We start from the raw sequence: 14,822 nt of genomic DNA on the forward strand, positions 1-14,822 counted from the left end.
AATGATAGATTCAAGTTTGATAACGCAAATGCATATGACAACAATTCCTTAAAAGAGAAGAATGAAAGAGCAAGACAGGTAATGTTTAACTATCTGAACTTGTAATGATAATTTAGTCCTGAACTTGCAAAATAATTAGAAAGCAAAAAAGGATGGTCAGTTTGCATCTTCATACACTCAAACATCACGATAAGAAGGTTGGGAAGTACAGTCCCTTAAAATCATGAAAAGATCATACCTGGAATATTTTATTATTTTTGAACATTTCATTCCCAGAAAATTGCCTCAAAAGGGACTCCATTTTACTTAAAAAAAAAAAACAAAAAACTACTGCTGTAAAACAAAAAGAGAGAGACTCCTAAAGTTTGTTGACACTAAAGATTCCCGTATCTCGGTCTACAAGGTCAAATGCAGCATTCATGAAATGGTTAACATAAACACCAGGGACTACAGGCAGATTGAGAAGCTCTCCCTGTTGCTGCCACAGCTGACAACTGCATAGTAATCCAGAAACTTCGGGGCTGCTGGTCGGACCTGCTAGTTTGCAAATGCGAGTTTGCAGTACTTAACCAGAAGTCTCTGTGGAGCTGCCTTTTTCTTAAAAGGGTTTCTTAATTATTAAATCACACTGAAGTGACTATACCTATTTTAAATAATTTACTCGTGCTATTTTACTGTGCAAGTCAGTGCTGAAGCTCCCTACAGAAATTACACAAAAGTAAATGCAATGAGAGAGAAGTACGCAAAGTAAAAAAGCACACCACCAAAACAGTGGCAAAAAAGGCATACAGGCAGACCTTGAATAGTATAACTTACTGTTAACATGTGAGTACTTGGGTGCTGACCTGAACTCTGCCACTATTCAGGCATAAAAGGACAATCAAGAAAGAAGGATTCTGATACTTGTTTTCTTTTCCTTTAATTTGGTAATCCCAATCATGTCTTTTTGTTGCATCAATATATTACTGATTTAAATTTTGACAATGATAGGCATTAGAATTGTGAAGAAAAAAATCTCCCAGGAGTCTGGAAATACTGAAAACACCCCCACAAAGTGCTTCAGGAGGAGAGCAAGCTGGAAAAATAACATTCATCTAGCTGCTGTGCTATACCAGCACATCCGATTTCTCCAGTTAAATTTTGAAAAATTAAACATCTAGAAGTTACAAAGGGTAAAGCCTTGAACCTTCATACCTGTTCATTAGAACTGCTGATTTCAGCGAAGATTATATTCTTCCAACTCAACTTAATCTAGCATTTAAAACCAAACATAGTAAAAAAAAAAAAAAGCTAGTAGGAATTCATTTGGTCTCAAGTGCAATTTCATTTTTTGTTGTTAAGCTTTAATGGAAGGAAAAGACATGATCAGAACAGTGTTTATTTCAATGATGATGCAATGTGATGGGTGCACTGCATAATGTCAGATGATATCAAAAGATGTGTCCTGGTGTAACCCTCCTTCTACATGGTGAGAAGCCTCTGAAAATACAGAAGGCAGCAAACAGCTTTGAAGCTGTTACTGGAAAGTTGTCATTTGCTTTCAATAACTGAATATGATTTGTGATTATCTAGTGTTCCAAATTGCTCAAATGATTAGTTATGAAACCATGCCTTCCTTAGCATCTGAAAGGCTCATCTTTCTTATTTAATGTATTAAGAATTTTGTCCTGAGAGATACATTGAAAAGAACTGTACAAAATCGACTTTAGGCAAGTTTTGAGTTCCTTGGTTTTGAGGCTGCATTATAGCAGCACTTGTTGACCCAGATTTCCCTCATAGGCTTTTCCTACCATCACACAGGGATGCCTGGATGATGGGCACAAGTCAGGCACACTTTTGCTCTAACTATGCCCCCTGGACCAGAACGTGCTGATGAAAGTGGCGCTGCTCTGGGAGGTTGCCGTATTTAGGGAATGGCTCGACAATTGACTCTGAACAAGTCCAAAAATACTGAGGAGGCATGAATTAGAAGAAGCAGGACTGGCAGTTTTGCTCATCAGTTTTGCAACCCAGTGGGGCATTTTTCAGAACTATCCCTCCTAAAAAATACTTTGTGTAAGTTTCTCTTCAGTTGCATACTTGGTTTCAGAATTACATCAACTCTCAGTGCCCCTTCTATAGATGTAAGACAATCACCCTATACTGTGTATTTACAAATATTTTATCAGGTAAAGACAGAGCAGAATTAAGAACCTAAAAGGTATGAATTTTTTTTGTTAAGCAATTGTCATGGCAGATTCTGACAAGAAAAAAATGTCATAAAACTAAGCAGTTTGAGATAATTTCCAACTTCTAATAAAAACAGTACATGGTACATCTATACACTTCATTACAAAGGCTGTAACCATGGAAGAAAATGTAGCACAATTTGCTTCTGACAACCTGTAATCCAAGTTATACCACAGTTTAAATAAAAATTAAAAAAAAAAATTGGAAAAAACCCTCTGAAGTTCCTTCATTATAGCTTGAAATCAAGAATAGCAACCCAGTGCAACCGCATTGAAAATTTCCTATATTTTAGCTAAGGCTCAGAAGAAGAGTCTTAGAACATTAATGTTACAGCACAGCGCATCATCACTTCAATGAGACTAACTTGATATACATTTTGAAAGGATTTTGACAGAATAAGGGAAAATAGTTTCAAGCTAAAGGAAGGGAGATTTAGACTGGGTAAGACTGGGTATAAGGAAGATGTTCCATATAAGGAAGATGGAGAGGTACTAGAACACATTGCCCAGAGATGTCTTCTTGAAGACATTCAAGATCAGGCTCCACGAGACTCTAAGTAACTTCATCCAGCTCTAGATGTCCCTGTTCTTTGCAGTGGAGCTGGACTAGATGGCCTTTAATTACCCCTTCCAGCTCAACCCATTCTACAGAGGATCATCAAATATTTTCATAAAAGCTTTGGCTTTCCTGATACTGAACTCTCACCCAAAATAATTGAAGTATCTAAGCATCTCTAATTTAGGCTAAATTGTTCAGTAAAACTCCAAGCTGTCAACTGCATCAGTATTACCAAAGAGGGGCAGTTTTCATAAACATCAATCTAGATACCAGCTACTTCTTGTAGCAATGTGAAACTGATTCACTGAGTATCTTTTTTCTCCTTTGAGAAAAAAAAAATAATAAAAGATCATAATTAAATATATTCTTATTGAATGCCTCTCACCAAGACTTTGATGGACAAATCTTCTTCATAATACAGAAGACAAATTCTACTACAGTAAAAAAGGCTACATACATGATTTATTTTGGAAACCATGACCGTGGCTTTTTTTGTTGCTGCAACACATTGAAATTCTGAATACATTCCTTTGACCCAGCATCAACTATTAGTCACGTCCACTACCAAAATAGAGATCCACAGAGAGAGATCAAAGAGATAAATGACACAAGAGTATAGTCAAAATTCACCTAAGATGATAATGAGCTTATACTTTTGATTATTAATAGACAGGACACTGAGAAACCTAAGACACTTCGTTTGCTAAAATATTTGAAGCATTTTATTTCAAAACGTTGAGAACTTTCTCACACTAAAACGGCTTCTGTTACTCTCTCCACTTTGAAAAGAAAGGATATGCACACACTCAGCTGTGTGTGTCCACAGACAAATACGCTGTAAACAAACTAGAAGGAAACTATGTAAGCTTTGGTTGGCCAAATTGCTATTGATTAAAATGTTACATTAATAAACTTGTTAATTTTGAGTTCATATCTGGTAGAAGCATTCCTCTACTTCACAGAATTTTTGGAACTGCAATAATCATCCAGGTACCTCACAGACTTCCGTGTCACACCAATACCGTTGGCTGAGATTCTAGAATTAGGATATTAGGACCTTTATGCTCAATTTTCAGTGGCTTTGAATTAAGCAGCTATTCCTTTAATACATTGAAAATGGTCCAGCCAACACTGTCAGATGAAATTTGGAGTCCTCCTATTAACAACTGAATTGCGAATCACATTAAAACATCAGTACATTAAAACAAAGTAAAATACCAGTATAGATAGAGTTAAAAACATTTTCTTAAAAGAAACCTATAAGAAAAACAAACAAAATGACAATACAAACCTATCTATATTTATGAAAATATTTACACATAATTAGTATCCTAATGCCCATCAAAAATATCAAAATCAAACAATATTCTTTAAGGTTTTCATGCAAAAATAAAACAACGCAAAACACATCAAACATTTCATTCACTCTGTAGCGAATAGGAGACAAACTGAGAATTATGCAAGGAGCCCTTCCCTATTTCTTGTACAATTCAATCTGCAGTTCTGAAATTTGAAACAATCTTCTGTGTTTAAAACAATCTACTGTCCAGTAGAATCTCTTCCAAGAGACATATTGTTGTGACTTATTAGTTTATTAATTGATAATTTGGTGAATACCATATAGTATTTACATGTTAAGCAGAAATTTGCAAACTAAGTGCTGCCCTTTTTCTGCTGCATGTTTACTGGCTTTTCTAGGAATAAAGGTACAGTGAATTACATAGAGTATACTCCTACATACAGATTTCAGGCTGAAAGGCCATTTCAACAAGTCTGTGAGATCAGGCAGAATTTACATTACTTTTTTTTTGAAAATATAAATGTTCAGTATCGCTTACAAATACTCTGTCAATTCCACCCATCTACTGGCAACATAAACAGGCTCAAGATAACAGGATACTGATTTGTGAAGCATTTCCTTGTGATCAGCTAAGCTCCTAAAATACATTTGTGTTTTGTTGGCTTTCCTTCACTTGCAATAAAAGCAAAAAAAAAAAAAACAACCACCAAATGCTTCTACCATTATCCCCAAACAGAAAAATTACTGTGGTTTAACCCTTACCTGGTAGCAACAGATTCCGGGGACTTCTACTTGGATATGAGAAGCAGGATCCTTTCAGAAGGGGAAGGAATGAAGGCAACATCAAAAAGTTAGGCGTCAGAATTAGATTTTAGGGGGAAAAATTAGAAAGTAAAAGATTATGTAAGTGAAGTTCTTATGACATGATTTGAAAAAAAAAAAAAATCAAAACATGGACAAAATAAACAGAGGAGGTGCGGAACCGAGTTCGCATTTCTTCCGCTCCTCTGTCCTTGTCACTTTGCACATGAAATGAGGTGATAAAAGTGATGTAATGATAAATGAGGTAATGGAAGGTAATGAAGAGTGTTGAAAGTAATTAAGGACAGCAGAAGAATGGCAATATAAGGTTTAGAAGACTAGAACAATGAGAAAACCTGCTTCACCTGCAATGTACTGAGTTCCACATGTAAAAGGCAGGAACTACTTTTCACAGCTGTGGACAAGGCTCTACTACTACACCATCATGTCAGACCCCATGGTCTCAGAATCATAGCTCTCCCATCACAAAGAGATCATATATGGCTTTTATAGAGTGATTTGTAATAATTCCAAACTTCAATCTCCTCTTTTCACACTTATCCCTCTTTTGATTCTACTCTTTGATTACATCTTGAGAACTCATATGATTTAAAAAAGTAACATGCATTTTTGCCAAACCTTTCACTACCAATTTCAGCATTTCTACATCAAATCCTAAACAAGTTTACAAAATACTCTTAGGACTGTTTCCAAATACTTTCAGAGTTCTATTGTCATCACTACTAAAACAGAACTGTTCTTCAAACATTTGCACAATTCTGTCATGTTTACTTTATCACTTCTATGATTAAGCAAGTTTTCAATCTTTCCAATCAGGCTAAGTTTAGCTCAACATTTTACACTTTAGAATGTGTTTATCATGTCTGGATGCCTAAATTCAAATAATATTTGGAAGTTTTGAAGAGTTGTATTTTATAGGCCTGTTTGTTTCAGGAGCATGATCTCACGTTTTAAGGGCTTTTTTTTTCATTCCCATTCACTATAAAGGAATCACATCAAACATTGTTTTCCAAGATAATTGATACATCACACCTCCTTGGAAGCCTTCAAATTACATACTTGTCTACTCTGATTAAACACTTGGTTTAGAATGGCTTAGAATGGTTTAGTGTAAGTTGCAGAGTTTTGACATTTTAAAGATCAAATTATGATCACAAATAAACATCTGTAAATTTAAGCCTAACCACAAGCAAACAAGAACAGTAGCAGTGCTTTAATTTTCTGACATTCTAGAAAGTAGAACTGCTAGACACTAACCAAGTTCCAATCTTTTCTGCCTATGGCAGGGCTGACACAAGTGTACATTAAAAACATCCAACTAGTAAGGGAAAATGTGTAGACATTTGCCTACAAGTACACCACGGGTGACAGTAAGTGTTGCATCAATCACTATAGAATTTGTTGTCTTCACATACACCTATGTCAAATATTCCACATTTATGCAAAAAAAAAAAAAAAAAAAAAAACAAAAAACCATACTTGTATCTGTGCCTCAGGGTTGCTGGTGGGATAGATACCCCAGTAATCCTTTGAGGGAGCATAATGACGAATAAGGAAGTGCAAGAAAGGAGCAGATGAAATTTGTCCAAGCCAGTAAAACAAATTAACCTTAAAGGCAGAGAAACAAAGACATTCTCGTTCCTGTCAGCTTTCAGAAAGCTTAAGCAGCAGGTACAACAATGTAGGACTGAAATTTTGAAGGGGAATCCTGAGGAAAACAAATTCATAATGCAAAACTGGCAACTGAGTTTTTCACTGTAATAACAGGTATTCAAATGAGAAATAAGAGAAAAAGCAAACATCGGCAATATTTTGGCATTTGTAGGAGTTGTCAAAAAAAAAGTTTGTCTAGGTTCTCTACAGCTTTAACCTGAGGAAAAAACAAGTCACACATTAATGCTGCGAAGGAGCTGACACTTTTCATCTGCAGCCCACTCAGCCAGGGAACTTCCACTTATATACCCTTATGCATTATTCACCAGGAAAATTGGAATAATCCACCAGTGGTTAAGCAGTTCAGAATCAAATGTAAATCAAGGGAAAGCAGTTAAGAATGTGGATCATTCACAGCCTTCTCTGAACTCCCAACTCCTACACAACGGAAGCCTGGAGCTTGCAGGAGCCGCCCAGATCCTTGCAGCCCCACTCCTGGCTGTGGGTGCTTGGTGTAGCTTAAGCTGCCAATCAGCCACTTCTGGAATGACAGCAAAAGCACAGACCCATGACCATTTCTCCTTTACGGTCAAGCAGATTCTCCCTTCATGTCCATGGAGGCAGATCCTTTGGCACTTAGCAGAGAAAAATTGACTTCTATACTAAAAGCCTTTGTTTGCTTTAGCACTGACTATAATTCATAGTTTGTTTTCCTTCTTTATCTGACTGGCAATGCAGTAGTCAAGCACAAAAACAAATTCAATGTTTTACCTTCACTGAAAAAGTGTTTTATAGAAGTTGTTGCTGACACCATCTTTATCTTCAATAGGAAGCTTCAATGGAATTTATCTTAAATTATGATCCATAACAATTATTTCATTATTTTAGGAGATTTCATTATGTTTAGGAGAACGCGCAATAAAACACCGAGATCAGAAATCAAACTCATTTTTAAATCACAGTGAGAAATGAAAGGTCTGCTAAGAAGCCCTAATTACTTATTTAATGTGAACAGTAGAGGCATGTATGATTTCTGTAATTTTATATAAATCACTCTGGACAAATTCTCAGTGAAATTTGCATAAACATTATACTGCAAAGTACTTCCATGAATCTGAATTTATTATCATTGATGCATATTCAGGATGTTGCGAACCCCATGCATTAATGTTCTTTATCAGAATCTAATAGTTTTAATGCCTCTGGTTTAAAGGACAATCATTATACTGCTTGTATTTTTTCCAGTTCTTCCCCAGAGATACACAGCGAAAAAAACTTCAGTTAAATGGAAATTGATGTTTATTTTTCAGCCAAGAAAGCTTCACGATAAAAAAAATTCTATCTTTAATCACCTACTTATTCCTATCAACAGTCAGTTGAACTCAAAAATTCTGTTTGCAACCTGAGCTTTGATCTCATGAAATTTCAGAGAGCCAGATTACGGACAAAAGCATTCTTGTCCTAAGTGCAAAATTTGGAAGTGTCAAACAATAAATAAAAATCAAATATGCCTTACTCTGATGGCAAAAAAAATTTCACCTTCACAATCCTTTCAGTTATATGTTTGACTGACAGAAAATCTAAGGTAAAAAAAAATTCTAATTGGTAGATATTCCACGTAACATGAGAGAAGTATTCTTTTGCCAAAGAGAGAAAAAAGTGGACATAAGACTAACAACATCCATCTGGAAATCAAGATGAAATAGTTTTTCAGTAAGAAATTGGCTAGTATCTGAAGTCACAATCTTTTACATGGTTAGAAACACTACTGACATATAATGTTACACTAGCAACTCATTTTCCTATTTCAGTCAATTTCTTTCACTCTGCTGGAATGTGACATCTATTCTGCATTGAGTAGCACCAACTCAGAGAGCAGTCATCCTCAGAGGCATCATTTAGTGAGGGGAAATAGGAACCAAAGTCAGAGAGAAATGAGCAAGGCTGACACTTTATGGAAATTACCAATAGACTCTTAGCGTTCACATTAATCTAGACTGAAACTCTGCTTTCACAGACTTTCTTGATTTCTGGACAGAGATCTCTCCCTAGGAAGCCCATGTATAAACACATCCTCAAACAATGTTAAACTCCAGTTCTCAGGATCTTGAATACTTCAAGCATAATATTTGCACTATAAAGTATATTAAATTTTCTACAGAATGTACAGATAAATTATTTGCTAAAAGTTACCCATATGTTTGAAATCAACCAAAATTAGCACGCTGTAGTCATATACTCAAAATCCCTATTTGATTATTCATTTAGATTGAATAATTTAGATCTCTGGTGCTTCTGTTCCTATTCCAGGACACAAGCAGTAGCATTCTAGAAAAAAGAGGGATGAAATATACATCCAAATATTTTGCCAAATACTTCAGAACTGACACCTCTCCACGTGTAAACTTTACTGACCTTATCCCAAATCTGGATAAAGATAAAATCTTAAGTATCTGGAAACAGATTTTGATTTCAAGCTTCTTTTAGGTCAGTGCTTTTTGCACTGATTTTCCCTAAGGAGAAAAAAAAGGGAAAAAAAAGTAGACCATAATGGCTTTATTTTATATGTGTAACTCTCATCGGTGCATGTTAAGTTTTATGCAATCAAAATATGTTCAGTTTTGCAGAAAATATTTTTTAACTGATCATAAAAAACATTTAACTACCTCATCTGGATTTTTTTTTCCTTTTAAGTGTCTGTTCATATCTTACCACATCAGAAGTGAACAACCTATAAAATAATATTTTACACAATAGTATGAAAGCTATTTGAAAAAGGACTGTAGAATTTTATATCTTGTAAAAGCTACATAGCTCTTACGAGATATATATAGATGTGATGGCTCTATCACGAAATAAAAATGGTCGAAGAACGGATGTATGTGAAGTGCCATGATTAAAACCCATTTTTTGTAGCCCTATACAAAATTATACCCTTATAAGTTAGTTAAGTCACAGAGCATTGGGTTATGGGCTTTTTTGTTGGTGGTGGTTTTTTTGTTGTTGTTGTTATTTTTTTTTGCAAGAACTCTTGCATGGCACGCAGCCGGACATCCCATAAAACAAATTCTGGACCTAAACATTTCACCCTTTCAAGTAGCTGTGCTCACTATGAGTTAGCAAAACCATATCTTGGGTTACAAGGACTTACACATGACTTCAGAAATGCACCTTATTTTAACACTGATGCTCAATGATATTGCAGCAGCACCTCCCAATATCAGTATGCCCAACTTATGCAGTCCTTCCTTGGCACCTCTTATGTAGCATGAATCACTTTGGTATTGCCAAAGTCAAATTTTTGAAGTATTTACCAAGAAGAAAAGAAAAAAATCCAGCAGCAAAATCTTGCCAAAATTCTGAGACTTCTTTAACACAATATGATACTGGGTTGACTTTTCCTTAGTGCTTGGAAACGATTCAACCAGAATCACAGAATCCAATCTTCTAGAGCATCTACTTTAATGACTCACTGTTCCCCTATTTCTTTTGTGCTACCACAAAGCTCAATGGATTTGAGCATGATTTTTAAAACATCTCAAAAAAAAACCACAAAAAAAACCAAACACCCTTTACTTTTCTCAAAATGAAAAAAGAAAACAACTTAGCTGTAACCAATAAAGGACATTCTAAAATTAGAGCCTGTTGTGATAGGGATGGTAACAGTGTCTCAGCCATATGCTAGTGTAATCTATAAAAGCTATATTCAAAGCTTACGTCATTTTAACTTACTTTTTCAGAAATCAGCATAACTACTACCACACATGAACCTAGTATTAATCAAATGATTTTAGATTTTAATCTGCATACAGCACTGTATCAGTAAAAACATCTGGGTTGTTTGGATATCAAAAGTACACTACACTTCATTTATCAAGAACATGTACCAAATGCTACATGTAACAAGATGGGAATTCTTTGGTCTTGAACAACCCTTTTCTTCCAACATACTCCATATTTTTTCCACCTAGATGAAAAATGTAAACCCAAAGAGAAGCAGATTTTTTTTTTTTTTTTTTTAATCTGCAAAGAACATAGATATTCTCTAGATTGCATCGGCTGTGGTTCACTTGCTGCCAGCAACAGACTTAGTAGATTGTCTTTTTCCTTCTCAAAGCAGAAACTCGAACACACCCTGAGATAAGGCACTAGACTAAATCCGTAATAAATTATGTGGATTGCATCAAGATTTACACTTCTTTAACGCAGAACACGATCTGTTACTTGCATAACGGAGTTTAGACGCGAAAATTTCCCTCATCAGCTGGCTCAGAATAAACTCCTACTGGGGATTATTTAGAAGCAGCCATGGCTGGAGAACAGAAACACAAACAGCTTCACAAAAAGGACAGTGCCCAGGACACAGAAAATCCCAGGTCTCTGCTGCAGGCAGGTGGTCACTGTCATTCTGGAGATGCAGCGTCTCATCATTTGGAGCAGTGAGCTGCCGTCATGGCAACCCACACATCCCCACCACAGGCCCTCTGTGCTCAGCACTGCTGCCCAGCCCCAGCCTTTGCAATAACAGGCCTTCCTCCATGCTTCTGGGTTGCAGTTCTGCACAGTGGAAAAGAACAGCCTTCAAAGGGGGGATAACCCTTAGATTTATATTGTTGGTGGATTTCTTTTTTTTTTTTTTTTTTTTTAAATAGGAAAACACAGTTAATGAGGAAAAAAAACAAAACGATGTTAAGCTCTGACCACATTTATTGCCAGGGTATGATTAAAAAAATTTCTATTAAGTACTCCACCATGAATGTTCAGATAGATAAAGAATTACGTTCAATTGAGTAATTCATGTTTGCCAAGAAATCACTTTTGAAGTGTACTTCCTAATGTAACACCAGTATTCCACAGAAAGATCAAAAGCACGGTTAACCCACTGGAATTTTGACTCTACTAGACCTTCTCTCACTTCATAAATAAAAAAACTTCCTCACAGGCTTGCGTAGAGAAACCTTCACTAGTTTTGGAGGTAAACTGGCCCAAACTTTAATATTTGCCAATAAATAAGATGATAACCCTTTCACCATCCAACAAGAGTAGGAAAAATGCATGTACTATCATTGTACACAATCAAGCTACTAAAACAAAAAGTTTATTTCAATAGATTTTTGCACTTAAAACATGCCCAGAAGTCAAAAAAAAAAAAAGTGATTCAATAAACATTACATCAACTTAACGATTGGAGTTTGTCTCAATGTGAATGAATCTTAGATATTCTAATGCATCAGATTCTTTCAGTGTCTTCCATTTTGAGGTTCTCAAGCAAAGAAAGACCTTTTTCTTACACTCTTTTTATTTTGCTGAATAAATGATGGACATCTTCAGAATAACATCACCCTGATTCTGTAACATTTACAAATGGGTATATAACTGAATCTCAAAATATGCCTTGTAAAACCTTGTATTTCATTGTTCTTTTCAATACATTTCAGTTAGCTTGAAAAAGAATGATTACCACACAGCGCATTGCTTATGACAATGAGAAAAATACAGTTCTGTGCCATAATGTCCAAAGTATTTTCTGTTTTAGTAATTCAACTGATGCAAGTTTGCTTTTATTTAATTGAAATAAACAGTGTTAGATTAGTTCTTACATTTTGCTGTCTCTTTTGGTTGTCTTCACAGGCAAGATAGTGCATCCATCGCTCACTAAGATGGCTGAATATATATTGTTAAGCTAATGGGTCAAAAGAAAAAAAAACACTCTGTCCTAAGAACAGAATATAAAGGAAGGACGTCACCAAACTCCTGGGATGTCCTTAGCTATTCTTAATTACTGAGCTCCAAAACATACATCACAGGACTTCTAAAACATAAAAGTCCATGCATCCAATGTAAAATGAACAACATATTCTACAAGTGACCGTAATTCCTTATTTCTCCTAATGTAATCTTCTCTCGGAGGATGGTCAAACTATTCAATTCATTGCTAGCAGACAATGGTATTATAACACAGGTAATCTCAGCCAGTATCTGCAACACAACATTTAAGATACCACAGCACTCACAACACTCAGACTCAAATATTTCATATAACACTTTTCTGCCATTTTCTGAGATTTGTCACTCACAATAAACATAAACAGAGTTTTAACTTCATATCAACCAAATTCTGAGAACATGCAGGAGATTACCCTATTCAGGGCTGAAATTCAGCCTTACTCTCTTTTGGAATGAGCAGCAAAGAAGTTATACTCCTGATTTCAAAAAGCTTACAGTTTCATTCAAAATTTGTAAGGCAAAGGACAAGTCAGCTAGCAGAAATCTTAGCAAGCTCCTCAAACACGGGAAAAGGTTGTATCTTTTATGGGAATAGGAGTTAAGCAGCCAAGGAAGAAAACCTTGAAAGCGCACCAAGGTACCACTCTTGAGAGAGCAGGAAAGAAGCCTGCCCTGACAAAAACAAAAGCACAATGAGGAAAGGTGAAATGATGGAAAGAATCATAATTAAATAGATAATTGATCTCAATCAGCCAAGATGCCATTCAGTTAAAAGAAAAATTAAAAAATATTATAGCTGGAATTCGCAGTTAAACAAATCCAATGTGGGATATGAATTACTTGGTAGCAGTGTTGAAGAAAATGCTCTGCATGTTGTAGTAGAGAACAAACTGATGACCCAGACAAATCTGGAACAGGCAGGTGAACTCATTCTAATCATTTCTTGAGACAGACCTCCGATGTATCATTATGATAACACAGCACTAAGCTAAGCTAGCCTAATGCACTTACTTGGAAATTCTCTGGTATTAAACACGGCTAAACACAAGGTTCTTTGCCTTTGAGTGTAAGCAATGTCAAAGCTCCTGCTTACATACAAATGACATAGAAATACCTGAAATTGAGGGGGTTAGGGGAAAAAATATACACATACAATACTGAGGTACATAGGGAGCCATGCCTTAGGTGCCCAGTTCTCAACCACAACATTAGGTATTGTAGCAACTGGAAAGAGCAACACAGTGAGAAAGGTACTACAACAAAGATGCAATGATGGAGGGACTGGTGCAGCAGAAAGGCGCTATAAAGGAAGATTGCTCACCTGTATCAGAAGATGCCAGATTTGCAGGGGAAAGCTTCACCAAGGACAGAACTCCAAGCAGAGATCCTTCCCCACTTGCAGTCAGCTCTTAAATGAGGTCTAAGAGAGGTGCAGTCAGGCTCCACCCTTTCTGGTCACACAGCTGAACTGCCTTCACCTGTGCTCCCTGGGCTGACTGGGTCCTTTCCCCAGGTGCTCAATCAGTGGTTCAGGCTGTGACTCAACAGTTACCATACAGGTATATATTGTCTAGAGAGAACTCGGGGGACAAGATGAGTGTCCAAAAGTCCAAGAGATCTCCAGAGAATACTAAAATGGTCTGATTAGCTTAGTCCAAGGAATTTTTTCAGAGCTATGAGGGAATAAGTTGCTGTGCTGCTATACACCAAGTCAGCACAAGTAGTTCTCAGCTGGTTTTCATTCCATGAATATCATACGTATATAAACTATTGCATAGCAGACTTCCAGCCCTTCCCAGGTCAATACCAGATTTCCTGTGCTACCTGGTGGTTTATGCACAAAGAAGTAGTGCTTTCCTCCCTGCCAGTTCCCTAGCTATTGGTTCATTTTTAAGATACAGTTCTCCTGACCTAGGCTCCCCTCTCTGTTACAATGTATGACTCCTCCTCCTGGGAGAGTATCTCCTCCCTTTGCACAGATAACTGCTTAACACTGAATGATAAATAAAGACACCCTGGAATACTGATGAATAACTGAGAAAAATTTTTAGCTGCTACTGTCGTAGAATCTTTATTCAAAGACCTAAAAACATTTTCCAGAGAATTATTTTGAAATAGTCAATCCTCTCCTGAAATATTGCTATTATGCTTTTTATTTTGTTTTCATACTCACTGTTTTCTTCAATTTTAATTCCCTGACCTCTCAGTAACAGAAACTCACAAATATATCCTCCCCTATATTTTCCCATAATAATATCACAGCCATTTTCTTTGGCTATTGTCATTCATTTGTTCTCCATCCTGGCTTTTCCTAGTCATAGAAGAAGAAATATGTAAAAATAGGCCACAAGAAACTAGACACACTTGATATGCATAGCAAAAATAGAGCTCTTTAGCACCTGGCACTCTCAAGAGTGTTAATGATTCTGGCAAGATAAGCCATGCTTTGACCCGAAATAAAAAGCTAAACCCTCAAAAGATAAATTCAAGCTAACACAAAAAAATACTACGGACTTGTAGCCTCTTGATTTCT

General features: G+C 36.1%; 1 protein-coding gene across 6 annotated transcripts in view; it reads right to left on the bottom strand.

Moving 5' to 3' along the window:
* The window catches only part of SHANK2 (SH3 and multiple ankyrin repeat domains 2), a 334,008-nt gene that overhangs the window by 229,984 nt on the left and 89,202 nt on the right, over positions 1-14,822 (bottom strand). For 5 of the 6 annotated variants that reach the window (XM_052693113.1, XM_052693111.1, XM_052693112.1 and 2 more), the window contains one exon: positions 4,850-4,900. The exons of the other annotated variant lie outside the window; for it this stretch is intronic. In XM_052693113.1, coding sequence (XP_052549073.1) covers positions 4,850-4,900 — 51 coding nt within the window. The remainder of the gene's footprint in view (positions 1-4,849; positions 4,901-14,822) is intronic. 6 annotated transcript variants of the gene reach the window in all.

The sequence above is a fragment of the Tympanuchus pallidicinctus genome, unplaced genomic scaffold, assembly GCF_026119805.1.
Source record: "Tympanuchus pallidicinctus isolate F22 unplaced genomic scaffold, pur_lepc_1.0 scaffold3, whole genome shotgun sequence".
NCBI classification, from domain to species: domain Eukaryota; kingdom Metazoa; phylum Chordata; class Aves; order Galliformes; family Phasianidae; genus Tympanuchus; species Tympanuchus pallidicinctus.